This window comes from Sminthopsis crassicaudata, chromosome X (genome assembly GCF_048593235.1).
Source record: "Sminthopsis crassicaudata isolate SCR6 chromosome X, ASM4859323v1, whole genome shotgun sequence".
Classification (NCBI taxonomy): domain Eukaryota; kingdom Metazoa; phylum Chordata; class Mammalia; order Dasyuromorphia; family Dasyuridae; genus Sminthopsis; species Sminthopsis crassicaudata.
This window is the reverse complement of record NC_133623.1, coordinates 577,560-603,629: the sequence shown is the minus strand read 5'-3', so window position 1 is coordinate 603,629 and position 26,070 is coordinate 577,560. Positions and strand designations below refer to the sequence as shown.

The window sequence follows — 26,070 nt, the reverse complement described above, 5'->3', positions numbered from 1 at the left end:
TGTTCTCTAGCCCTCCCTGAGTCTGAACTCTTTGCTAGATGGCCCATCTAGTTCTCTGTCCATTTTGTGAGATGTGGGGTGGTGAATCTCATCCTTCCCACACCTTCCCATAGGCCCAAGGGTTCCCTGAAGCTGGGCTTTGCCCTGTGGGGAGTTTTCATTTTTTACTTTTCTTCTTCCCTTCCTCCCTTCCTCCCACCAGGCCTTCCCCTTTCCTTGTAAAACCCAATAACTGTGGCTCAAGGACCCACAGAAGGAAGTCCTCTTTGAGTTCTGTCCCCAGGAAAAAATGCAATGTTCTTCTTTCTAGGGGCAAATTTGCTCAATTTTTGGGTTGACAGAAGATGAACACTTCTCCTAATGTATCCTGATGTCAGGTCTGAGAAGCTTAGAGCCAAAGTCCTTTCACAGTCATAGCAATTAGCTCAGGCCAAATGACTGATAACATTGACTCTCCCTTAGTTATCTCCTGTCCAAGTCTCTTCACTCTCCTAACCATTGCCACTGTCCTGCTCTAAGCCTTTCATGACTCCACAGGCTAGTGTCCCCTCCCCTCCAGCCTCACTCCTTTCCAACCTGTACAAATCCTACCTTCCCCTGGAGGATTGTGGGAAGATGGTGGAGTAGGTCAGTAAATTTCAAGCTCTCCAGATTTCTCCCACAAAGAGAACACATTTGTGCATCAGAGTGAATCTAGATTCCTGAAAAATCCGGAAGACTTGGGCAGAATAGGGGTCCTCCAGACAAAACTCAAGAAAATCTGAAGAAAGGGATTAACCTGTGTGAAGTGCAAACAGCTCCAGGCTAGCTCCGCACAAACACCAAGTGGGGACCCCTGGGGCTAGCTGGGCTTGGCTGGAACCTCAGCAGGAACCCCAGAAACTTTCACCTCTGGGACAGCATGAGGAGTTGGGCAATGAGTTGGAGAGATTGAGGGAACCTCAGCTGATTGGTAACACAGGCCCAGCTATGCTGCTGAAAGGGAGCCCTGGATGAGGAGGAAGCACAACACCAGGAGTGCAAAGGTAAAGGCTCAGAAACACTGCTGGAAGGGGGAGCTTTTGGTTTGGGGTTCCAGGTTAGAGGGGAGAGCTCAAGTGAAGCTACAGGCACCATCCCCCACCCCACAATTAGAGATCCTTCCATTAATACTTTCATTAAAAAAATTTAAAAAAAGAAGAAAGAAAGAACTCAACCATAGAAACTTACTATGGCAATAGGGAAGATCAGGTTTTATCTTCAGAGGAGGATACTGAAGTAAAAAAAAAACCCTTCTACCCCAAAGACTAACATTAAATGACTCTCTGCCCAGAGAGAATTTATAGAAGAACACAAAAAAGAATTTAAAAATCAATGAGAGTGTTAAAAATCAAAACTAAACAAAATAAAAATAAAAACCATCCAAGAAAAAAATTATAAAAAGTTACTCAACTAGAAAAGGAGATGCAGAGTCTTAAAAGACAAAATAACTTTTTGAAAATTACATTTGGGGGGCAGCTAGGTGGCACAGTGGATAGAACACCAACTCCTGAAGTCAGGAGGACCTGAGTTCGAATCTGGTCTCTCAGACACTTAACACTTCCTAGCTAGGTGACTCTGGGCAAGTCACTTAAAAATGCAATGTTCTTCTTTCTAGGGGCAAATTTGCTCAATTTTTGGGTTGACAGAAGATGAACACTTCTCCTAATGTATCCTGATGTCAGGTCTGAGAAGCTTAGAGCCAAAGTCTCAGAATTGTCTCAGAAAAAAAAAAAAAAAAGAAAGAAAGAAAATTACATTTGGGCAAGGGGGAGCCAGTGAAGCTATAAAAGACCAAAAATAACAAAACAGAATGCAAGACATCAGAAAATTAACAGATCTAGAGAACAGATCAAGAAGAGAAAACATAAGAATAATTGGACTATCTGAAAGCTGTGACCAAAAAGAGAACCTGGACACAATAATGCAAGAAATACTACAAGAACATTGTTCTGAAGTGATAGAACAGGAGGGGAAAGTAGAAATAGAAAAAAATCTGCTTACCACACCACCTCAAAGAGATCCTTTGGGGAAAACACATAGGAACATTATTGCCAATTTCGAAATCCCCAGATCAAAGAGAACATTTTTCAAGAAACAAGAAAAATATAAATCAAATATGCTGGGGCTACAGGGCTTATTAGCAGCCACAATAAAAGATCACGGGTCCTGGAATCATATAGACTGCCAATCAAAAGAACTAGTCCTGCAGCCAAAATATCCATAATGTTGAATGAAAAAAAAAAAAAAAAAAAAAAAAAAAAAAAGGACATTCAATGAACTTGCAGATGTTTAGGACGTTCTGTCAACCAAACCCAAACCTAATACCAAAGATCAATTTCAAGGAACTCAACATGGAGAAATTGTTTAGGTCTCTTTACATGGGAATGCACACATATGTTTAAGACTGACATCAGCAATTGGGTAGCTCAAAAGAGAGATTTATAAAAATGAGGTGCAGAGGAAGAATAGACACAGAGACATTAGAGGGGGAAGGAGGGCTCATAGTTCAAAAAAACCTGTTCATCGGGGATGGCTTAAGTAGGCAACACTACATATGAGTACACAACATACATGAGAGGTATTGCACTCTCCAAAATTTATAAAGAAATAAGGGAAGAAGATGGGCAGAGAGGGACACAGAGAGTGGGTGAAGAAGACAAGGGAGGGATTCATGGGTGGGGGGGAGGTAAGTGATAGTGAGGCAAGTTAAGGAGCAGAATTAAAGTAGAAGAGTTAGCAGGGATAGGAAAGAACTGATATACACAAATACTACAAGAAGGATTAGGGGTCAAATTTATTAGGAAAAAAAAGTATGGCTAGTAATCAAAAATCTCAGACCAAGTCAAACTTAAAGATTCACTCAAGAGAGAAATCTACATTATATGGCAGCTGTACTAATATTGTTTTAGATGCAGGTTTACATGTAGGCAAATGTGTGTGTGTGTGTGTGTGTGTGTGTGTGTGTGTGTGTGTGTGTCCAAGCGTATGTAGATACATATGCATGTTTACTCTATGTGTGTATGTAGATATATGTACACGTACTAGGGTCTGTAGATGGATGTGTATATATATGGATATATATGTGGGGGGGTCAGTGTGTGTCAGTGTGTATCTATATATCTATTACATATATTTCTGTTTAACTATAGCCTGCTTAGGGGAAGTGGGGGAGGGAATGAAAGGGTAAAACAAGTATGAAGCAGAGAAGAAAAGAACAACCTATAAGGAAGCAAAGTTAAAATGGACACTCATGAATACAATTTCTTCTACTATTACACAGCCTTTCTTGAACTGGAAATTTATTGTTATATATTCTGAATCCTCCCTGGTGTTCTGCTGGACACATGACAATGTTCTCTTTCATTTTTTTAAAATCTTTATTCCATTTTTTTTAAATAAACAGAAAATTAAAAAAAAAAACCAAACAAACCAAACAAAAAACAAATCTGGCCTTCTAGCAAAATTATATTTCTATCTATGGAGGCCCAATACTTGATATTCTATCTGCAGTCTCCATGAATTTGCCCAGTAAAGTGACGGTGGATGGAGTGCTAGGCCTGGAGTTCAAATCTAAGTTCAGACACTTCCTAGTTGTGCAATACTGGGCAAGTCACTGGGCATAACTCTGCCCCCATTTCCTTTTTTTTTTTTTCCCCCTGAGGCAACTGGGGTTAAGTGACTTGTCCAGGACCACACAGCTAGGCAGTGTTATGTCTGAGACCAGATTTGAACTCAGGTCCTCTTGACTTCAGGGCTGGTGCTCTATCCTCCCCCTCCCCTTCCTTAACAGAGATCACAGAGCACCTATCTCCCTGAATTTTTTTATGAGGATCGAATGAGATAATAATTGTAAAGCACTTGACATATAGTAAACACTTTGTGAGAGTTACTGTTATTATTAGTCATAGTAATAGTACTAATAGCAGTCGCAGTAGTAGGATCAATATTCATACAAGCCATTCCCCATGCCTGGAGTCACTCCTTCTGCTTTTCTGCCTTTCAATCAATCAGAAAACTAAACCAAATTGAAAACAGTTTCTTTCCTTAAGCTTAGTGAGGAGGGGGAGCAACACGTACAGATATAGGGCTGTACAGAATAGACACAAGCAAATTATAGAAATGGAAGTGGGGTTAGAAAGTGACGAAGAGTAAATCATGCGCTCGCCATACTTTGAAGTTTAATTCACATCCTTGACGCTAATAATCAGCTAGTGTGAGAGAGTGTGAACTGGTTTGGTCCCAACCCTGGATACCCTAAAGATCATTTTGGGGGAGCTGCTAGGAGCCAGAAGGATGAGGAATTAGGATTCATGTAGAAAGTGGAGTTCAGAAAGAGTGTCGAAGGAATCTAGGGATTCTAAGAGATGGAAGTGAGGAGGGAGACAAGGAATGGTAGACAGCCTTGCAAAAGTTGGGAGATGGGGCGTTGTGTAAGGAATGGCAAGTTGGGCAGCCTTGCTAGATCATAGTTTGTGTGAAGGGAATTAATATATAATTAAGCTGGAAATAGAAAAAAGGTCAGGTGGTGAAGGACTTTAGATGCCAACAAAGGGGGATTGTGGGTAGATGGCAACATGCTATGATGTAGCAAACAGTCTATTGAGGTTTTGAATTGTACTAGTCTAAAAAGAAATAAGAATAACCTGTGGATTATTTTTCCGCCCAACCCTGAGCTAGACAAGCCAGGGTAGGTACAAAGAGTAACATGAGGCAGTGTGTGGGCAGAGAGGGGGTGGTTCCACAGCAGGGAACACTCAAGGGGAGGATCTCACTAGTGGGAGAAGGGCTCTAGGCAAAAATCTTCTTTGTCTGTAGTGGGAGGTTAGCATATTCTCTAGAGCTCAGATTCTTAAATTGCCAGTCATGACTCTCTATGGAGTCTTTTAAAAAACATTTTAAAAATTTAAATTAAAAAAATTTAGCCTATACATGTATATTATTTTTTATATATTTCTACATGAATCATACCGGAAGCAAAAAATCAGAACAAAAGGGGAAAACCACGAGAAAGGAAAAAAAAAACCAGAATAAAAAATAAGTGAGAGTAGCAGGCCTCGATCCACATTCAGGCTCTCTCTCTGATTTCAGATGGCATTTTCCATCCAAAATGTATTAGAATTGCCTTGGATCACTTTAAGTTGAAGGGGAGTACACAGCAGTTGCAGAAGAAATCATCAGAAACTACTTTGGCCAATTTTAATTTAACAAAACTGTTAACTAAGAAGAAATAGGTGAACACTTACCTCCCCGCCCCCACAAAAGTATAGAATTCTACATTAGCAAAAAGGAGAACTCGACTCTTCAAGTAACCCAATATCAGAAAAAGAAATTGAATAAGCCATAAACAAACTACAAAAGGAAAAGACTGCAACCAGATGGATTCACAAACAAATTCTAACAGACATTCAAAGAACAATTAATTCCATTATTACACAAACTATTTGCAATACCAAGTAAAGAAGGCACCCTTCCAATCCTTTTCTGTGATACAAATGACACAGCTGTGTTCTTGATTTAAACCCGGGAGAAATAAAGCAAAGAAAGAGGACTACAGATTAATATCCCTAATGAGCATTGATGCAAACATTTTAAATAAAATGTTAGCGGGCAGGCTATAAAAACATATTAGGACAATTGTACACTCTTGACCGGTTAGATTTATACCAGGAATTCAGGGCTGGTTCAACATAAGGACCGGGGGAAATGAGAAGTAGGAAGGAAATAAGCATTTGGATAGCGTGCCAGCTACCATGTTCTGATAATATAACAAATATTTTTTTCATTTGATCCTCACACACTATAAAGAAAATTATTAGTGTAATAAATCATGTTAACAATTTAAATAATTAGAACCATATAATACAAATAGTTGCTGAAAAAAAGCTATCCAAAAAAAATCCAATATCTGCTTCCTTTGAAAACGCTAGAAACATACGAATAAATGGACCTTTTTTTTTTTAAAGATCGTAAATAATATCTATCTAAACATAAGAGTAAACATTATATAAAATGAAAGGATTGAGAGGATTAGAACAGCAAGTAGTGAATTGTGGGAATTAAGTGACCACACTGACTCCACCTTGTGACCCAATTCTGGAGCTACCTTAGCTCCATTTCGATTAAATGATGGTCTAAATTTTGTCTTGTGAGAGAAATTTATTCAATTAGAGAATTGGGGGAAAACCTTATTGCATTATTTGTACCTAGTCCTGTGTGGCTGGAAAACTGGCCCACCTCTCCCTCTGATTTAGAGACCTTAATCAAGGACCTCGGCTATGCTGACAGAAACTCAGCCAGATCTAAAGACTAGTACAAGGAGTTTTCTCACAATTGTATAGCTCAAGCAACTCATACGTGTAATCCGAAAATCTGCTCAATGGCAATCAATCAGTTATCGTTTCTGCCTTCCTTTGATTGTTTATTGATGTTATAATAGTTTGTCTTTCGTTCTTGAAGACGACCAGGATGTCAGGGAGGTGACCCCGTAAAATGCAAGTGAATTGGATTTGAGGGAGGGAGGGCTGTTCCACGTCACCTGCCTCTATCTCCTCTGGAACCAGCCAGGCAGTGTCAAGACAACTGAAGAATGGCCGGGATGGGAGACCTTGGATCTCAATTTGACTGAGGCTAGGTAAGAAAGAAATGAGGCAAAAAATGGCTTTTATCTAGTCAGTAAAAAGAGAAAGAAAAAAGGAATCCATCTGGAAGGGGAAGCTCTTTGGGTTTTGGCAAAACAGCAACACTCGCTGTTTACTCTGAGGCGATCACCACCAAAACAAAGACAAAGTGGACTTGGTCTGGGACCTTTCATTGGTCAATCAGTGAGAGGAAGGAAGGAGGGAGGGAGGGAAGAAAAGAAAGGAGGAAGAGAGGGAGGGAAAAAAAGGAGAGAGGGAGGGGGGAGAGGAGGGAAGAGAGGAAGGGATGGAGGGATTGTTTAGAGATACCTTCTTTTTCCGAATTCAGGAAATTGCATCTGTTTCCTCTCCTCCTTCCAACTTGGAAAGACCCTGATCTTTCATCCAATTAGAAATCAAATCACTTAATATTATATTTTCTTTTTAATATATTGACCTCATTTGATTAATTGTTTTTAATGTATAAAAACCTGTCTTTCTCCATAATTAGGGTCCCGCCCTAAGCTGAGGAAGGGTTCTGGTCCTGATTCGCTGGGCAATGGATAGCATTGCTTAATGAATCGATGTACTGGAAGACCAAATCTTTGTTTTCACAATCACTTCATCTTTCACCCACCATAGCACTACAGATCAGTTTGGTTTCTTCCATTAAGATCAGAGGCAAAGCAAGGGTCCTTCTTATTACTGATGCTATTTAGCATAGTCCTAGAAGTACTAATTCTAGCAATAAGATAAGAAAGAAAAATCAAAGGAATTAATGTAGACAGAGGGAAAAATGATGGCTTTTGTAGATGATATGCGTATTTGTTTAGAACATCCTACAGCGTCAACCAAAAGATTAATCAAAATATTGCTCCAGCCATTCTGGAAGGCAATGGCTAAGTATGCTTGAAGTCACTAAACCTTTTGATTCAGGAATGTCTCTGCTAGGCCTGAATCTCAAAGAGGTCAAAGAAAGGGAAAAAAATTCATAGTTACAAAAATATTTATAGCAGCTCAATTGTGGTCACCCCAACTGGGAAACTAAAGGGATGTCTACTTACTGGGAAATGGCGAAAAACGGTGCATGAATGTAATGGAATATTATTGTACCGTAAAATAGTACCAAATGGGTAATTCCAATGGAAACTAGCAGGCAGAGTGGGGAGAGCAGAGCTAGGAAGGATGGTTTCTACCCTGAAAGCAACTTTGAAAGACGTTAGAACTGGTCAATACCATGAAGAACCATGAATCCAGAGGCCCTGAGATCAACCGTACCACCCACCTCTTGTCAGAGACTAGATGGATTTAAAATGCAGAATGAGAAATACGCATGGCCAATGAGAGGATTTTTCTGCTGGAATCAGCACACTTATGAAGGTAGCTTGCTTTCCTCCTCAGTGCTAAAATGAACCTGGGTGAATCAGGGAGGAGCACTGCTTGGCTCCCTTTCCCTTGGCTTGGAGACCCTACAAACGTGGCCCCCTCCAGCCACCAGTCCCTTTCCCTCAGCTGGATTCTAGAATCGTTTCGCTTCCTTTTTGCTTTTCTCTGCCATTACAAACATTTCAGTGTCCGAAGAAGAACAGAAGAAGAGTATCGAACAGGGCAACTGGGAGCCTGCACTCATCCTCACTGTCGTTCATGTCCCAGACTTGAAATGCGCCCAAGTGCCCGTTCCTCAGACGCCCATCAGGAGCTGCCTCTCTCTGCCTAGAAGTATAGCCCTGCCAGGCCCACCCCTCCCCTCCAGTAACAATTGTTTCCTCTTCCCTCTCAAGCTTACTGGTGCTTTAGAAAATGTTCTCCAGACTGACCATAATGACCTTCGTCCTACCCTCTCCATCCAACCACCAGGGCCACTTTGGTTTCCTTGCTTTCCAAACCTCGAGGCTCTGCCTTCTTCCCACTTTGTGGCCAAATGGGCCTCCCTTTTGGCTTGAGCCTGGGTGGTCAAGGCCGGTTGGCACTTACCTCTGACAGCGTTAGTCAGCAGGTGGCTGGTCCGGAGGGGCAGCACGTGGACATAGTCGATGCCAGTCCTCTCCGATACGGTCACTTCCACGCTAAGATTCGACACCACTTGGCCTGGTCTGACGCTCACAGCGTGCTGGTACTTCCCCAGGAGGCGAGGGAGCAGTTCCTCATAGGTCAAGGCAAATGTCACCTCTCCACCCACAGCTACATTTGTGGAAATTTTGAACTTCTTAACCTCATCGTCTCTGGGGATAGAGGGATGAGGGGAAAGTGGTGGGAGAAATAACCATTATTGATTCCCGGACTCCTTGAGTCCGCTTGTCACCAGCTTTGTTCACTCCTTCCTTCCTTTTCCTTCTCCAGCGTCCTGAGACTTAGGGATTTGCTCATTCTTCCCACATTTTGCTCTCCAGATCATCACCTGGTGTGTGGGATCATGCACCCGTTTAATTAGGCAGCTCTTCACCCGGTCACTCCTATTCTTTAACACCTTACGGCCTGAGCACTTAAAGGTTGATTTCATCATTGAAAAAGTTCCCAATTCTGTGCTCAGGCCGACCATGGCACCTGGCCCTTGTGCCTTTGTGTGGCTACCTGGGCTCCGGAAGGGCCAGGGGGAGACCCCCTCTCTTCCCCACCCCTTGGACGAAGAACCATCAGAACTAGAAAAACAAGGAGCTGATTTTCAGACCTCTCGTTTAGAAAAGCAAGAGTCCCCAAATCCCCCCTTCCCCACTCTGTATTTACCTATTAACATTTAAAGGGGGAGGGCAAGGATCCTCCATTTGGGAGGGCCAAGTGAAGGAAGCGACAGAGATACAGCATGGCCAGGGGCATGCAAATCGATGGCCTACCGGCCCAGTGGTGGCCACCTGGACTCTGGAGAAGCTAAGCCTACTCTAAGACAGCTTTCAGGGGACTGCCAGTTTGGAAGGAGGGATCTGGAAAGTCTTACTGGCTGGCCACGTGGGCAGCTGTCTGCCCTTGTTTCCTGGCTTCCTCGTACATTTTCTTAGCCTGGTGCTTCTCTTTGACTTCGGCTACGTAGACTTTGCCATTGATGATCCTAATGAGGAGAGAAGGAATCAAGGAATTACCGGGGCTTCCTGGGGTCTCTGAGTTGGCAGGAGTTTGGGAGAGTAACCAGCTAAGGTTCAGAAGAAGGCAGAGGAGTTTGCTCACAGCCCAAGTGAGTCACCCTCCACTTTTGCTTCCCAGACCCAGGGGAAGGAACAACCAGGACCACAGTGCTTGGCACATAATAGGTGCTTAATAAATGTTTATTGATTCTCTCTGCCTGTCTCTCTGTCTCTGTCTCTCTCACCTGTCTGGCTTTGTGTCTCTCCATCCTCTCTATCTCTATCTCTTCCTTTCTCTGTGTATCTCTCTGTCTCTGTCTCTCCCTCCCTCTCTTTCTCTCTGTCTCTGTCTCTTCCATCCCTCTTCCTCTTGGGTCCCCCCTTGTCTCCTCCTCCATCTGCCTTCTCATCCGCTAATGGTCTATGTCACCTTAGGAAACAGAATACCCTTTTGGTTCAGTTTTCCTGGTGGCCCAGAACAGCCGTCTCTCTGTTGCTGGCCCTGGAAGTGGGGGAGGTGTCTGCAGGGTGTGTGCTTCCCTGACCAGAGACGCAGGTCCCTGGCTTCCACACAAAGAGTACTCTGTCCGTGGAGTTCAAGGGCATGGAAAACCCTTGCTAACTGAAGAAAAACAACTTCTCAGCAATGGGGGCAGGCTTCTCTTCCCCTTTCTTCCTTCCAGAGGGGACAGATGAATGGAGTTTATTTGAAAATCTCCTGTATTTGCTTTCACCCAATTGAACAGTGACCTTCTCCTTGGCACTCGAGGCCTTCCTCCAATAGAGCCCACACTTTCTCTCGGCTTCTTCTCCCTTCCTCCCCTGCTTCCTCCACCCCATCCAGGCCAGTCACAGGTTCCTAAGATTCCGGCCAGGGAGAGGCTGGAGAGATGAGCTCATCTAACTCAATGGGCTCATTTCTGTAGAGCGTATGGACCTGTGGCCCTGGGGGCCGGGGCAGGAGACTTAGGATCCTAGGCTGGCAGGGCTGAGCACACCTTGGGGTAACCCCATAGTCCCATCCCTCATTTTAGAGCTCAGGAAAAGGATTTCAAGAAGGAAAGGGCTTGTGAGAGCGTTCCCTCTCAGGAGATTTAGGACTCTCTGTTAGAAAGGATCGTGGAAGATGTGGAATCTCCAACTAGAGAGTCCATCTGGATCCTTCTTGAAAATCTTGAGGCTCTGTGCCACTGGGCTTAATGGCTAGAACGCCGGACCTGGAGTTAGAAAGGTCTGAGTTTGAATTCAATCTCAGATGCTTCCTAGTCGTGTGACCCTGGGCAAGTCACTGCATCTCTCTCAGCCTCAGTTTCCTTAACTGTAAAATGGGGATCCCTGCCCGTTGGGTAGAGAGATTGCAAATGTAAAGCACTTGTAAGTTTTAAAGTGAGATATAAATACTAGCTGTTATGGATACCTTGCTGCCTTTGAAGGCATCTTGTTTGTTTTCACACAGCCCATTTAAGAAGCTATTCCTTCTAATTACACCCCTTTGAACTTCTTCCTGTTGGTCCCAATTCTTCCTTATGGCTAATTCCTCTAGTGAGTTGTTTAAAGATGGCTGTTATGTCTTCCTGGGCTCTAAATATTCTCTTTACTGTGGTAAGCTCTTTAGTTTCTCTAAATCATGTTAATAATAATAATAATAATAATAATAATAATAATAATAATAATAAGTACTTTTGGGTCTCCACAGCTTTTGGGATTGATTTTTTTTCCCCCTGAGGCTGGGGTTAAGTGACTTGCCCAGGGTCACACAGCCAGGAAGTGTTAAGTGTCTGAGAGCAGATTTGAACCAGGTCTTCCTGACTTCAGGGCTAGTGCTGTATCCACTGTGCCACCTAGCTGCCCCTAATAACTAGTACTTTAAGGTTTACACAGTGAGATACAGATATGATCTAACAATAGTGGTACAACAACTCTAGGAGTAACACGCTATCACGATCCCCATTTTACCCACGGGAAACTACGTGCTGAACTGAATTTGTCCTTTTCATTTCACTGCCCATCCTTGTCCCCCCCAGCTTGTCAGATTCCCTTTTCCCACGCCAGCCTCTCCCCAGACACTCACATGGTAAAGTTGGAAATGAAGGCCAGACTGGGTAGATCCAGGTCAAAGATGGCTTCCTGGGCCTCTGAGTGTGGGTTGGTCATGACAGACACAATCTGCGTGTGGGCGTAGCGGGACACGATGGTGGAGCGGATGGAGAAGTGGGTCACTGGAAGCTAGAAGGCAGAAGCTTTTAGGTTGGAGAAGTCGTATGGGAGGTATTCCATCACCCTGGCCATGGCCCCAAGGAATGGACTCGCAGACCCCAAGGAGTTAAAGAATCTGAGGCTTGACCTCCCAGACACCCTCTGGCCTCCTCTTCAACTCTCTGTTCCTTCAGCTCCCAGGATCCTTGGGTCCCAGAGTCTTAGGATATTAGGAATGGTCAGGACCCCAGGGGGCAGGGCTAGGGAGCTGCACTTCATTCATCCCTCCACAAGATTCCTGTAGTTTTTTGGTTCCCTCCACTGACCATGATCTAGGTTTCTGTCTCCTCACAATATACGAGAGCACAGGCGACTAGTGGGTCAGTGGGGATTTGATCTGAGTTCCACTCAGCCTCTGTCTCTGCTGAGGTGTGTCAGGTCCTTGGAGGCCCCGGAGGTTGTGTACTCACCTCTCTGTGGGCCAGGGGGCTCCCTGGGACTTGCCCGGAGCTCAGAGCAACAAATATCGCCAGACTGAAGCCAAGACATCTCTGGACCCTGGGAAGCTTCATTCTCTCAGCCTCTCTGAACTGGACCAAGAAGGCTCTGAAAAGCAGAAACTGGAACAGACCACATTTTTAAAGAAGCCCTTTCCACTTGGAATCCTACAGGAATTTTCCTTTGATCCTCCCTTCTCTTAGGAGGGTGGGAGAGAAAAAGCCAAAACCTTCTCAATGAAGCTTTCATTCCAAGACAAGTGAGGATTGTGTAGCTCGGTGGCACCGGCTCTGGATCCGCTTCAGTTTTCCTCTTTTCTCCCCGGCTGCTCATATTGCCCTCGCACCTCTGTCTCCTTCCCACCTTGGTCTCCTCTCTTTCTTTATGAATAGCCCTTTCATGTCTCCTCCTCCTAACTTCTGGTTTTCCCGAACTAGCCTCCACTATGTTGAATATCTCCTCTCAACCTCTCCCTGCTATTTTCCTCCTCTTTCTTCCCCTTGATTTCCCCCCTCTCTCTAGTCCTCATTTTCAAATTCCCTATAGCTCCCCCCATCTTCCATGTTCTCTCTTCTTTGTTTCCCAGCTTTCCCTTTTACCAATCTTGGTGTCTGTCTCTTTGTATTCTTCCCTTTCTTGCTGTCCTTCCTTCTCAGTCCACCATTTTCTGTCTTTATCTGTTTTTATCTGTCTCGTCGCGGTCTTTCTTTTGCTGAAACCTCTTCACTTTGTCTTCCTCTTCTCTCTAGCTTTCTTTTGTCTCCTCTTCTATTATCTCAGTCTACCCTGTTCTGTTTCTAATATATCTCTTCTCACTCTACCCAGCTTTCCCCCTCTTGCATCTTTCCTGGATCCCTTTTCTTGTCTTCCTCTCAGTTTATCCTCCTTGCTTCTTCCATCTTTGTCTATTTCTCTGTATCTGCTTCTCCTCTGTCTTCTTGGTCTTGCACCTATCCTTTTCTGTAAGCCTCTTGGTATTTTCCTCTTCCCTCTGAGTCTTTTTCAGAATACCCCTTTTTATATTTGTCTGTCTCTTTCCTTCCCCCACTCCGCCTCCTCCTGGTTTCTTCTCTATCTTCTGTCCGCTTTGTGCTTTGTCGGCCTCTTTAACCTGGCGTTCTTCACCCTGGCTTCCTAGCCTGGGTGGCCAAGCCAAGATGGGTAGCCAAAAGAGGTAAGGATTTTGGTAGTGAACACGTGGGTCTTCTGACCAGGTGTTCACTAGGGAACCAACAAGTCAGGGCATCAGTTAGGGCATTATGTGAGTAGATATAATAAAGGCTTTTAAGATTACACGTGGCTGTTCTTGAGTGCGCTACCGGTTATTAAGCTATAGATTCAAGAGATTGTGGCCAGAGACCTTTGAAGGCCTCAGAGGAGGTGAGCCGGGTAGAGTTCACACTGCAAAGGACAGTGGTCAAAGGTACTCTGGTGGGTCTAGGACAGACTAGTAATTGTAACTGCCGGGAGAGCACGTTACAAATGTCTCTCCCTGTCTCTCCCTCAGTGCACCCTCCTCTATGTTTGTGTATCTGTCTTGTTGCTGCCACTAGCATTTATACAACCATGTCAGATAAGAAGAATCCCAGAAAAGTGAAAAGTTTTTGCACAAACAAAATCAATGAAGCAAAACAAAAACAAAAACAAAAATGGAAGGGAAAGAGGCAACTGGGGAAAAATGCTTTGCAGCAAATTTCTGTGATAAAAGTATACAATAGTGAGAAGGGGAGACTTCTCATTCTCCTACAATAGTATAACTATCACATACATATACCATAAGTGGTTCACTGTTAGGTTCTTAATAAGTGCTAAGTCGGTACTTAACAATTCTCTAGTTCACACCTTTGGTTCAGGCCTTTAAGGGGAGTTTACCCCTTTTTAACTTCTGAGGAGGAGTTTACATATGAAAAGGAGTTTACACAACCTTTAAAACGAGCAAGTTCATTGGTTGAAGTAATTTTCCCACAAGCCCCTGAGTTTTCACACGCCCATTCTCTGGGAGGATAAAAGAGAGCAACATTGAGCAAGGAGGGAGTCGAGTCTGGGCGAGTCTGGGCCAGAGTTGGGACGGTGGCCTGGAGGAGGAGTCTGGATTGGGGAAGGACAAGACGTCCTGAGAGAACTTCAGGGAAGCTTGAGGAGATTCAGAGCCAGGATTCAGGAAGAAGAGGATTCGAGATTCTACCTTCTCTCTGGCTGGAGGCTCCAGAAGCCTCCCAAGAAACCTGCACACAGAGGAAAAGATTATACAGAAAAGAGATCTCCTCCCAGAGAAGGATTACAATTGAGAGACAACAGGACCGGCAGTCCCCAAGGACAACTTAGAGACGACAGGACCTTTACAAATCCGGACCTTTACAATTTGGCACCCACAACGTGAGGCAAGGACTTTTGCTTATCTTGACAAGGACTGATTCTGAGCCCTTCAGAGGAGCTACGCCGGACCTTCACAGTTCACCATTCTCCAAATGATGGCATCTTTTTGGTTTCCAATTTTTTTTTTTTTTTTTTTTTGCTACCACTAAAAGAACTGCTATAAATATTTGTGTACATATGAGTCCTTTCCCTCTTTCTTTGATCTCTTTAAGGTATAACCCGATTTCTGGATTAAAGGGTATATAAACACAGTGCAGGAAATTTGAGGGTCATAGTTCCAAACTACTTCCCAGAATGGCTGGACCAATTCCCAGTTAAACCAATTAGTGCGCAACGGTGCTTGATTTAGAGTACTTTTTTACATGGCTAATGGTAGTTTTTGTGTCTTCCTCTTGTAGCAAGGGCTCTCCCTCACATGTAGTATGGGGGTGTCTTGGTATGGCTTGAAGAGAGACAGAATAGACATTTCTAGCCTCTTCTCCAAAGTTAGACTTTAATTCCTGCCAGGAAGAGAAGCAGGTGGTTGGTGACAGATGCTTGGCAACTCTGTTCTCAAGGAATGGGGAAGGACTGGGTTAGGGTTATATCTATCTGTTTCCTTAACTATTATTAGTTGAGGGGATGTGGTTTTCAGGTTCAGTCCAACTTCTGATCATTGTTTCATTAATTGGGGAGAGCAGAACTCCAAGCTTTATATTTAAGACTTGACCCCTTTCCCACAAGATGTCAACTCTATAATGTACACACATAGCAGATAGCAAAGAAAACCCATTTATCCTATTTGAAATCGGAGAAAGTATACATGGAAAACTAAATAGCAGACAACACAGAGTGAAGGAGCTCTCTCTTTGGAAGTGGTGACCCAGCTCAACCAAAAGAGCAAGAGCGAGAGCAAGAGCGAGAGAGAGACAGAGACAGAGAGAGAGAGAGAGAGAGAGAGAGAGAGAGAGAGAGAGAGAGAGAGAGACAGAGAGAGAGAGAGACAGAGAGAGAGAGAGACAGAGAGAGAGACAGAGAGACAGAGAGAAAGAGAGAGAGACAGAGAGAGACAGAGAGAGACAGAGAGAGACAGAGAGAGACAGAGAGACAGAGACAGAGACTGACCTAGAGCTTACCGAGGGAAGTTCCTTCATGTCTCCAGGGTAGCAAACTGGAGATAGAGAAATGAAGGAGACTGCCAGTTCCAATCACGTCAACTTCTCCTCAGTGTTTTCCTTTAGCAATCAGAATGGGGTTGACACTGTCCATCTTCTCTCTTGAAGCTGTAAGCCAAAAGCACTGGAAACCCAGAGACACTGAAGAGATTTCCAGAGAATGAAACAAGAATGAAACAACTCAAAATAAAATTGAAGAGTTCTCTTTCCCTCTCTCCCCAACTCTGCCCCACCCCTCATGAAGACATGAGCAAAAAGTCCCATACCGGTGGCTTTTGGAATTTGGGTTATATTCTGAAAACTGCCCATTCATATATTTCCACTTTTATGTGTCAATATTTGTCAATTGGGGAATGGCTCTGATTCTTGAAAATTTGACTGAGTTCCCTAATATAGTTTAGAAATGAGACATTTGTCAGAGAAATGTAGTTCAAAAATTTCCCCCAACTTTTCTGCTTTTCCTTTATTTTTAGCTGCTTTGGTTTTGTTTGTGCAAAACCTTTTAAATTTTATGTAATTGAAATGACCTATTTTACTTCATCCCTTATTTGGTCATGAACTCTTTCCCATCCATAGATCTGACAAGGAATATCTTCCTTGCTCTACTAACTGACTTATGATATCCCCATTAATGTCTAAACCTTGCACCCATTTTGAGTTTATCTTGCTATATATGAGATGTGAGATGTTTTTTCTAGGCCTAGTTTTTGCTAGACTACTTTCCATTTTTCCCCAACAGTTTGTATTGAATTGTGACTTCTTGTCCCAATAGCTGGGATCTTTGGGCTTATTAAACACTAGGTTACTGTGTGCTAATTTGTGCTTGTATTATTTGATCATATTGTGATCTAATTTTTTCTACTGATAGAAATACCCAGCACTAAATTGTTTTGATGATTAAAGCTTTATAAAATGGTTGAGGATCTGTGGTACTGCCAGGTCCCTTTCCTTTTTATTTCTCTTTTATCAGTTCTCTTAATATTCTTGACCTTTTGTTCCTCCAGATGAATTTTTAAATTTTTCAACCACTATCAGTTAATTCCTTCATAATGTGATTGGTATGGCATCAAATAAATAAATTAACTTAGATAGTATAAGAATGAGTGTTATATTTGCTCAAAAGCTTTTTCTTCATCTGTTGAAATTATCCTGTGATTTTTGTCATTTTTGTTTGTTTTTCAACAATCTCTTCCATTGGGTAAATATCTGCTATTCTTATATTGCAAGGTTAAATCTGCACAATCCTCACATTTCCTTTGTCCCTTCTGCTTCTCTGACTAGACCATATGACAGGAAAGCAAGACCCCTATTTATTTATTTTTATTTTTAAAATAATAATAGTTTTTCATTTTTTTCCAAATACATGGAAAGATAATTTTCAGCATTCACCTTTACAAAACCTTGTGTTTCTAATTTTTCTTTGTACCTCTTCCTTCCTCCTCCTCCTAGACATCAAGCAATCCAATGTAGGTCGAATATGTGCAATTCTTTTATATGTATTTCTGCCTTTATCATGTTGCACAAGATCAAAAGGGGGAAAATGAGAAAGAAAAAAACAACCAAGCCAATAACAACAACAACAATAAAAGGTAGAAATACTATGTTGTGATCCATATTCGGTTCCCACAGTCCTCTCTCTGGATGCAGATGGCTCTGTCCAGCACAAGTTTGTTGAAATTGGCCTGAATCACCTAATTGTTGAGAAGAGCCAGCTGATCATCACATAATCTCGTTGTTGCTGTGGAAAATGTTCTCCTGGTTCTACTCATGTCACTAGCATCAGTTCACATCTCTCTGGGCCTTTCTGAAATCATCCTGCAGATCATTTCTTACAGAACAATAATATTCCATAACATTCATAGACCATCACTTATTCAGCCATTCCCCAACTGATGGGTGTCCAATCAGTTTCCAGTTCCTTGCCACTATGAAAAGGTTGCTACAAACATTTTTGCAAATATGGATCCTTTTCCTTTCTTTATGATCTCTTTGGGATACAGATCCAATAGTGACACTGCTGGATCAAAGGGTATGCACAATTTCATAGACATTCCAAATGATTTTTCAGAATGATTGGATCATTTCATAACTCCATTGGATCATTTCACAACTCCACCAACAATGTATTAGTACAGGACCTCTATTTAAAGAGAAGATTTAAAATAGTTTTTCTTCCCATTTCCCACCAGCTCCACTGCTTTTAGACTTCTCTGGAATTTTCCATCTTGGGTGCTTTCCCCAGGAAACTCCTCATTTGGAAATCTCATTATGCTCCAAGATTAAATGTACAAAGTCCTCAAATCTCATTGGATCCTATAGATTGGTTGAGGCCCAGATAACTCTATTCTTGGTAACCCTTATCAACTTGAATTTTGCTCTCTATAAGGCTACAGAAACCAGATTGTGATTTAATTAAGCAGAAAGAGAATATGATATAGGTGGCTTTGAATCTATGCCATCAGCCAAATGATTGGCCACAGACCATTTGAGTCTTGGTCTGACTCAGGCCAATCTCCTGGTGGCTTCAGTTTAGATATTTAAATAAAATAAGATACTCAAAGGCTATTCAAAATTTAATAGAATTAGATTGACTTCATTATAGCAGGGAGAAGGTGTTCGGCAAGGATATACCGAACATGCTGCTAAATTGAGTCGTTGTTCAGCCATGTCCAACTTTTTGTGACCCATGGCCATACTATTTATGGGTTTTTTTTGGCAAAGATATCAGAGTGGTTTGCCATTACCTTTTCCAGGGGATTAAAGCAAACAGAGGTAAAATAATTTGCCCAGGCTCACACAGCTAGTAAGTGTCTTCCCTTTGGTTTCCTCAGAGCTGAGGCTCTGTGATTGTTTGTGACCTCCAAGAAGGGCTTAGACATAACAGAAGGCTTGTATCTCTTGAAGACAGATTTTTTTTCTGGTTCAACATTATGTCTTTAAGTCTTCCATGTGGCCTTAGAATGATTAGTTTCAGTTAAGTCATTTTTATTTGCCATAGTTCTTTGGGAATCATTTTTAAAAATTTATTTTTTTAATAGACATTGCTTTATGAATCATATGGGAGAGAAAAATCCGAGCCAAAGGGAAAAACCATGGGAGAGGAAAAAAACAGAAAAAATAAATCAATATAATGTGTGTTGATTTGCATTAAATCTCCATAGTTTTTTTTTTTTTTCTTTCTGGACATAGAAGCCAATTTCTATCCAAAGTTTATTGGGATTGCTTTGGATCACTGAACTCCTGAGAAGAACCAAGTTTTTCATAATTGATCATGGCACAATCTTGCTGTTATTGAGTACAATGTATTCCTGGTTCTGCTTGTTTCACTCAGCCTCAGTTTGTGTAAATCTTCCCAGGCCTTTCTATAATCAGTTTGTTCTTCATTTTGTATAGAACAATAATATTCATATACCACAATTTATCCAGCCATTTCCCAATTGGTAAATGGCCAAAGGAAATGCTTCTGTGGGTTCTTCGTACACGGGTCAGGCTCGGCCTTTCCTGGCTCATATTTATCTTTCCATTTCTTCTCTTTTCTTAGATAGAGCCAGCATTTCTAGAACTATGTGAAGTCACAATAGTGTGAAGTAGTTGGGACTCCATAAGCAAACAGAAAAAAACTATGGAGATTGAATGCAAGTCAACACACATTATATTGATTTATTTTTTTTTCTTTCTGGACCCAGAAGCCAATTTCTATCCAAAGTTTATTGGGATTGCCCGATTGCAATGGTCTTTTATTCTGGGTGTCGGGGCCCTTGATTCTTCCATCTCCTTCTAAGTCAAGTTTTTACAATGTCATTCCTCCATGTAAAAGCAGCCAATAGTTGGTTAAAAAATCGATGGCAAAAAAGGCCAGACTCTTAGCCTTTTGGCCAGGGCTGTAAGGAATAGTGAGTTCTGAATCAAAGATGAGTAGAGACCAAGAGAGTCGAGATGGAAGGCCATTTGTGGCATCAGGAAAGATGGTGACAAGCAAATATCCAAAGCCTGCACAGACCCCAAATCCCAGGAGCTAAGAGAGACTTGCAGGCCTTAAAGTTTAGTGCAGCCAGTGAGCCCCAAGGTTTTGGAGGTGTCTGCAGGAAGAAGCCAGGAGGCCTGATCCAAAGACCTGTATCCAGTCAGAGGCTAAGACAAGGAGACCGGGCACCAGCCATTATCTGGGCACTGACATCTCCAGAAACTTGGGGGCCAAGCAAAGGGCTGGGAGGTGAGATCAGATATCCAAGTGAGACAGAAATGGACACTGGTCAGGAGACAGGAAGAGACTGGAAGCTCCTGGGTGGTTGGGATGATCTCATTCCCATATTCCCGGCACCTATCCCAGGCGGGCCACATGGTAAATCTTGTGGAGCCAGTTAGACCCAGCTACCCTTTTAGCTGAAATGCTTCCTAATTGGGACAGGAGTCGAGTCCTAAGGGCAGCTGCCTTGAGGATGGTCGCTGCCAGACAAGTCCAAATTCAAGGGCCTGGGGCAAAGAGCAGATCCCAATGCCAGTGTACCTAGCAAGCCCCTTTCCTGTTCTGCGCTCTCCACTCTGGCCAGAGAAGTCTCCATTCTGGGCTGTGATCATCAGGACTCTGGCTCCTCCACCCCACCCCGCCTTTGCTCAGTCCATCCCCTCCTGGTGTGTTGGATGGGTTCTGGTCAGTCATGTGGCTCCCACCCTTGTAGACTCGATCAAAACCTCCTCTGTCCCCTGACTGTTCGGGCTCCCCTTCAGCCTGCCATCATTGGACAATCACATGTTCCAGGCAATCCCAAAGTTCTGCTCTTGCAATTATAGACCATCAGAGCAGGAGTCCTCAGAGACGCTCTCTCTCTAAGGGAGAAGTAAAGTGAGAGGGTGGCTGGGAAAGGGGTTTGCTCAAGGTCACAGTGCTACCTAATGGATCACCTGGTTTTTGTTCGCAGATATTTAGTGAGTCAGAAATATTTATTAAGCACCTACTATGTGCCAGGCAAGCTTCTAGAATCTGGGGTCTCTACCTAGATGTGTCTTTGTGCTTGGATACACACAGCAGATGACACCCTCAGGGACAATGAGGATTTTAAAGCTACCTGGAGAACAAGAAATAGGTTGGGGGAGGGGGAGTAGAATGGGAATTCTGTGGGAGCAGGCGTTGAGTGGAAATGGCCCCAATTAGGGAAACAAGGGGAGAAAGCCAGTTGCAAAAGTCTCAGGGCCCCCCCCCTCCCCCGCCCCCGCCCCCGGGTCCACAGACCACTTTGAGAACAGCTGGAGAATGAGGGGCAGGGCAGCTAGGAGGCACAATGTTTCAAAGTGGGGAGGACCTGAGTTCAAATGTGAATGCTGACGTTTATGAGCTATGTGTCCCTGGAGAAGTCATTTAACCCTGATGGCTTTCCCTCCCCCCAGAAGAAGATGATGGCTGGCAACTAAGGAGGGAGGAACCTGACAAGGCAACCAGCCCCGAGGCCCACTCTTCCCTCTTCTTTTCTAGCTGCTGTGCGGAGGAGCGCTTTTTGCTGCTAATGTTTAAGGGAGGGGGAGATGGGGAGGATGCCCAAGGGCAACTTACTGGAGAAGCTCTTCCTCCCTCTCCCACTTAATATCAGAAAATGCAGGCGAAGCTTGAGAATAGAGGGGAGCCGAGAAGGCTTGGGGAGGAGGGTCTGTGAGGCTGGGGGATTCTCCCCTTCTAGGCTTTTCTCCTTGCACAGAGTGTCTGCAGGGCCTGCTTCTTCCCCTTCTCCCTTCCTCTTTGTAGACCAATGAAAAAGGGTGGAATAGGCTGCAAAAGGGAAGGTGGGGGGACAGCAGAGCTGGGGCACCCATCATGTTGCTTTCCAATCACTTCCCACTGGGAAGGCTAATAAGGGCTACAGGGCAGGTCTCCTCTCTTCCCTCTCAGGGGCTAAAACCAGAGGATGGAGTGTGAGGAAAAGAAGGAAGGGGGAAGAGAAGGCCGGCAGAGGCACCCGGGCCGGGCCGGCGCTCCCCCCTTCTGCGGCTGCCAGGTGCCGGAGGGCAGAGCCGGGCGGCCTTCGGCTCTCGGGCCCCTCGGGCCTCCCCTTCCCCTGTGCTGCTGCAGACAGTGAGAGGAGGAGCCATCGGGGAACCAGGCATGGTGTGTGTGTGTGTGTGTGGGGGGGTGACTTGCTTTGTGCCAGGGACTGGCTGCGGGATGGGGGGGGAAGAGAAGGACAGCGGCCACAGGGTGTCCCCCTCCCCCTCCCTCCTTCCCTCGCCTTGCTAATGGCAAAGCATAAAGAGCAGGCGCAGAAGGTGGAGGCGGGGGTGGCTGAGCTCGGAGGGTTCCGCGCCCTTCTCTTTCCCGGGGGCCGAAGTCTCCCGGCCGGTAAAGAAGGCTTACGGGGGCTCCATGTTTCCTACCAAAGAACAAAGATGGAACATGCTGGAAAAGGAGGAGGGGCGGGGAGGGCGGATTCCCCCCCCCCAGGAGGGGGTGCGCTCCCTCATCATTGGCCCAGCCGATGGCGCAGAGGGAGGAGTCTCCTCCTCCAGGCTCTTGGGGCTGCTTCCTCCCTCTTCCCACCCCTCCCCTCCTGGGAGCCCAATGGCGGAGCGTGGAACATGCTAGAAAAGGGGGAAGGGCTGGGGGAGAAGATGGGGGCCGAGGGCCCGGGGAGGAGGGGGCCGGTGCCGGCCGCGCTTTCCCCCTCTCTGCCGCCGATGGCGCTCGGTGGGGGGGAGTTGCCTGGCCCTCCACGCCCCCCCTGCCGCCCCTTCCCCTGTGCCGCTGCAGACCCCGGGACTGGGGATCCATGCGGGGACCCGGAGGCCGCTTTCTCTGTCAGGAGCTGGGCTTCCTCCCTTTGCCCGCGTGGACAGTGCAGAGGGGCCGAGGACCGGGGCCGGGGCTGGGGGGGGGCAGCCGAGCCCACACGGTTTCCTCCTGCCCTTCTCTGCACAGGGGACCCCTCCTCCGTCCTCGGAGCCACGGGCCGAGGGCGGAATGTGTAGGAAAAGGAGCTAGGCTGGGGAGAGAGGAAGCCATAGGGAGGGGGAGCGAGATGTTTCTCCCCCTTCCCCTCCCCCCTCCCCGCCCCCACCTTGGGCTCCTGCCGGTGCTGGGGAGACAGGAACCGGGGAAGGCTGGGACGGTGGCCTTGCTCCCCCTTTCCCTGGACTGCCAGGCAGGAGCGGGGGGGGGGGGTGGCCAACGAGCCAGCCCCGAGTCCCCTTTCTCGGGCCGGCCTGGTGCTCCCCAGGGCTTGCTCCCCGTCGCTGCTTGGGTGGCCCTGGGTCAGCCTCTGCAGACCAGGGGACCTTCCTGCCGGGGCTGGGCGGAGATCCCCATGGGCAAGACTCCCATGATGCCCAAACTCGGCTCCCGGCGCCCCCTCCCAGCCCCCACTCGCCTAGGGTCCGTACCCTGCTGCAGCGGGGCAGGAGGGAAGCGTGGGGCGCAGTCCTGTCGGGCCTGGCAGCCAGGCCTCTCCCGTCCTGAGGGGGGTGGGCCCCGCAGAGCCCAAAGTAGGTTTGGGAATGGCGGGCTCAGGCCCGGGGGTGGGGGTGGGAGGGCTGGCAGAGGGCAGAGTCAGCGGGCGGGAGCTGGACAGGGCCCGCAGCCCCTCGGGGAGCTTTGCTCTGGTTCCCTCCCGCCGTGCATGGTCCTCGTCTGCCAGTCTGCAGTGGAGAGCCGGGCGCTGGCGCCAGGGTGCTCTTTGTCCCCCTTGGGACTGGGGGGGGGCTGGGATGTGAGGGCGGAAGACGGGGAGTGGCCGGGGAGGGCCCTTTGTCCGGGGCCCTAATCCCCCCTCTCCCTCCCCTTCCCCTGTGCGGCCCTGGGCAGTGAGGAGGCAGCGGCCTCGGTGGCCCCTGTGGCTCAGCCCCCTTAAATGCGCTCTTGGGCCATCTCTGAAGCCCGCTCCGGGCCCTGGCCTCAGCAAGACAGACACGGCGAGAATGGTCTAGAGTCTTTATTGTGGCGAGAATGGTCTGGAGTCTTTATTGTGGAGAATGGTCTGGAGTCTTTATTGTGGCGAGAATGGTCTAGAGTCTTTATTGTGGAGAGAATGGTCTAGAGTCTTTATTGTGGCGAGAATGGTCTGGAGTCTTTATTGTGGCGAGAATGGTCTGGAGTCTTTATTGTGGAGAGAATGGTCTGGAGTCTTTATTGTGGCGAGAATGGTCTGGAGTCTTTATTGTGGAGAGAATGGTCTGGAGTCTTTATTGTGGCGAGAATGGTCTGGAGTCTTTATTGTGGAGAGAATGGTCTGGAGTCTTTATTGTGGCGAGAATGGTCTGGAGTCTTTATTGTGGCGAGAATGGTCTGGAGTCTTTATTGTGGCGAGAATGGTCTGGAGTCTTTATTGTGGCGAGAATGGTCTGGAGTCTTTATTGTGGAGAATGGTCTGGAGTCTTTATTGTGGCGAGAATGGTCTGGAGTCTTTATTGTGGCGAGAATGGTCTGGAGTCTTTATTGTGGAGAATGGTCTGGAGTCTTTATTGTGGCGAGAATGGTCTAGAGTCTTTATTGTGGAGAGAATGGTCTAGAGTCTTTATTGTGGCGAGAATGGTCTGGAGTCTTTATTGTGGCGAGAATGGTCTGGAGTCTTTATTGTGGAGAGAATGGTCTGGAGTCTTTATTGTGGCGAGAATGTTCTGGAGTCTTTATTGTGGCGAGAATGGTCTGGAGTCTTTATTGTGGAGAATGGTCTGGAGTCTTTATTGTGGCGAGAATGGTCTGGAGTCTTTATTGTGGAGAGAATGGTCTGGAGTCTTTATTGTGGCGAGAATGGTCTGGAGTCTTTATTGTGGAGAGAATGGTCTAGAGTCTTTATTGTGGCGAGAATGGTCTGGAGTCTTTATTGTGGCGAGAATGGTCTGGAGTCTTTATTGTGGCGAGAATGGTCTGGAGTCTTTATTGTGGCGAGAATGGTCTGGAGTCTTTATTGTGGCGAGAATGGTCTGGAGTCTTTATTGTGGCGAGAATGGTCTGGAGTCTTTATTGTGGAGAGAATGGTCTGGAGTCTTTATTGTGGAGAATGGTCTGGAGTCTTTATTGTGGCGAGAATGGTCTGGAGTCTTTATTGTGGCGAGAATGGTCTGGAGTCTTTATTGTGGCGAGAATGGTCTGGAGTCTTTATTGTGGCGAGAATGGTCTGGAGTCTTTATTGTGGCGAGAATGGTCTGGAGTCTTTATTGTGGCGAGAATGGTCTGGAGTCTTTATTGTGGCGAGAATGGTCTGGAGTCTTTATTGTGGCGAGAATGGTCTGGAGTCTTTATTGTGGCGAGAATGTTCTGGAGTCTTTATTGTGGCGAGAATGGTCTGGAGTCTTTATTGTGGGGAGAATGGTCTGGAGTCTTTATTGTGGGGAGAATGGTCTGGAGTCTTTATTGTGGAGAGAATGGTCTGGAGTCTTTATTGTGGCGAGAATGGTCTGGAGTCTTTATTGTGGCGAGAATGGCCTGGAGTCTTTATTGTGGCGAGAATGGCCTGGAGTCTTTATTGTGGCGAGAATGGTCTAGAGTCTCTATTGTGGCCCAGCCCTGCTCTTAGTGCAGGAGGCAGGAGAGCCAGCAGGAGGACGGCCAGTGAGGGAGCGCCTGTCTTCCGGTCCTCCTGGGCCCTTTACACCTTACTGTAATGACGTCATTGCAGCACACTATTAGGTGTGACCTAGAGAACCATTATCTCCTCAATTCCTCTGAGTTAACATGTTGTGCCACAGTCTCCTTGAGCCGGTCTCCCTCAGTTTCCCTCCTTGTGCTGACTGAGTTTCCCTGAATTGTTCTATCTCAGCTTCCTTAGCTGTTCTGCCTCAGTCCCCTAAGTCATAAAACCCCCCTGGTTCATTAAGACTGAGGACCATTTGCTCTAAGGTTATAAACTGTCTTTGGGAGATGAGGAGCAGATCAGACTTCCTGGCTCCTGGCTCCTTCTGCCCCCAAGAATTTATGACACTGACCCTCTAAAATATTCCAAGAAACAAGACTATCACGGACACTTCACTGACATCTTGACTTCTGTTATTCAAACATCCTGACTCTGGCTTTTAGTAAAAATTTACAACTCCCCCCCCCCCCCCATCCTGAAAAGGCTTCTAATTTTCCCGCTCTTTTTCCTTCCCTTTGTCTCAAGAGCTATAAAAGTGTTTATCGTTCCCCCATTCATCACTGGATACTTTGAGACGAGAGTCCTGTCCAGTCAATTA

General features: G+C 45.6%; 2 protein-coding genes across 17 annotated transcripts in view; one reads left to right on the top strand and one right to left on the bottom strand.

Annotated features, from left to right (window-relative positions):
- Positions 1 to 26,070, top strand: part of LOC141548335 (uncharacterized) — a 360,889-nt gene that overhangs the window by 28,142 nt on the left and 306,677 nt on the right. The window lies entirely within an intron of this gene.
- ITIH6 (inter-alpha-trypsin inhibitor heavy chain family member 6) overlaps positions 1 to 26,070 on the bottom strand; it is a 49,129-nt gene that overhangs the window by 22,069 nt on the left and 990 nt on the right. Inside the window, exons 3-7 of the mRNA XM_074277618.1 lie at positions 23,284 to 23,355; positions 22,962 to 23,191; positions 11,766 to 11,920; positions 9,571 to 9,681; positions 8,613 to 8,860 (exon numbers count right to left, since the gene is read on the bottom strand). Coding sequence (XP_074133719.1) covers positions 8,613 to 8,860; positions 9,571 to 9,681; positions 11,766 to 11,920; positions 22,962 to 23,191; positions 23,284 to 23,355 — 816 coding nt within the window. The remainder of the gene's footprint in view (positions 1 to 8,612; positions 8,861 to 9,570; positions 9,682 to 11,765; positions 11,921 to 22,961; positions 23,192 to 23,283; positions 23,356 to 26,070) is intronic.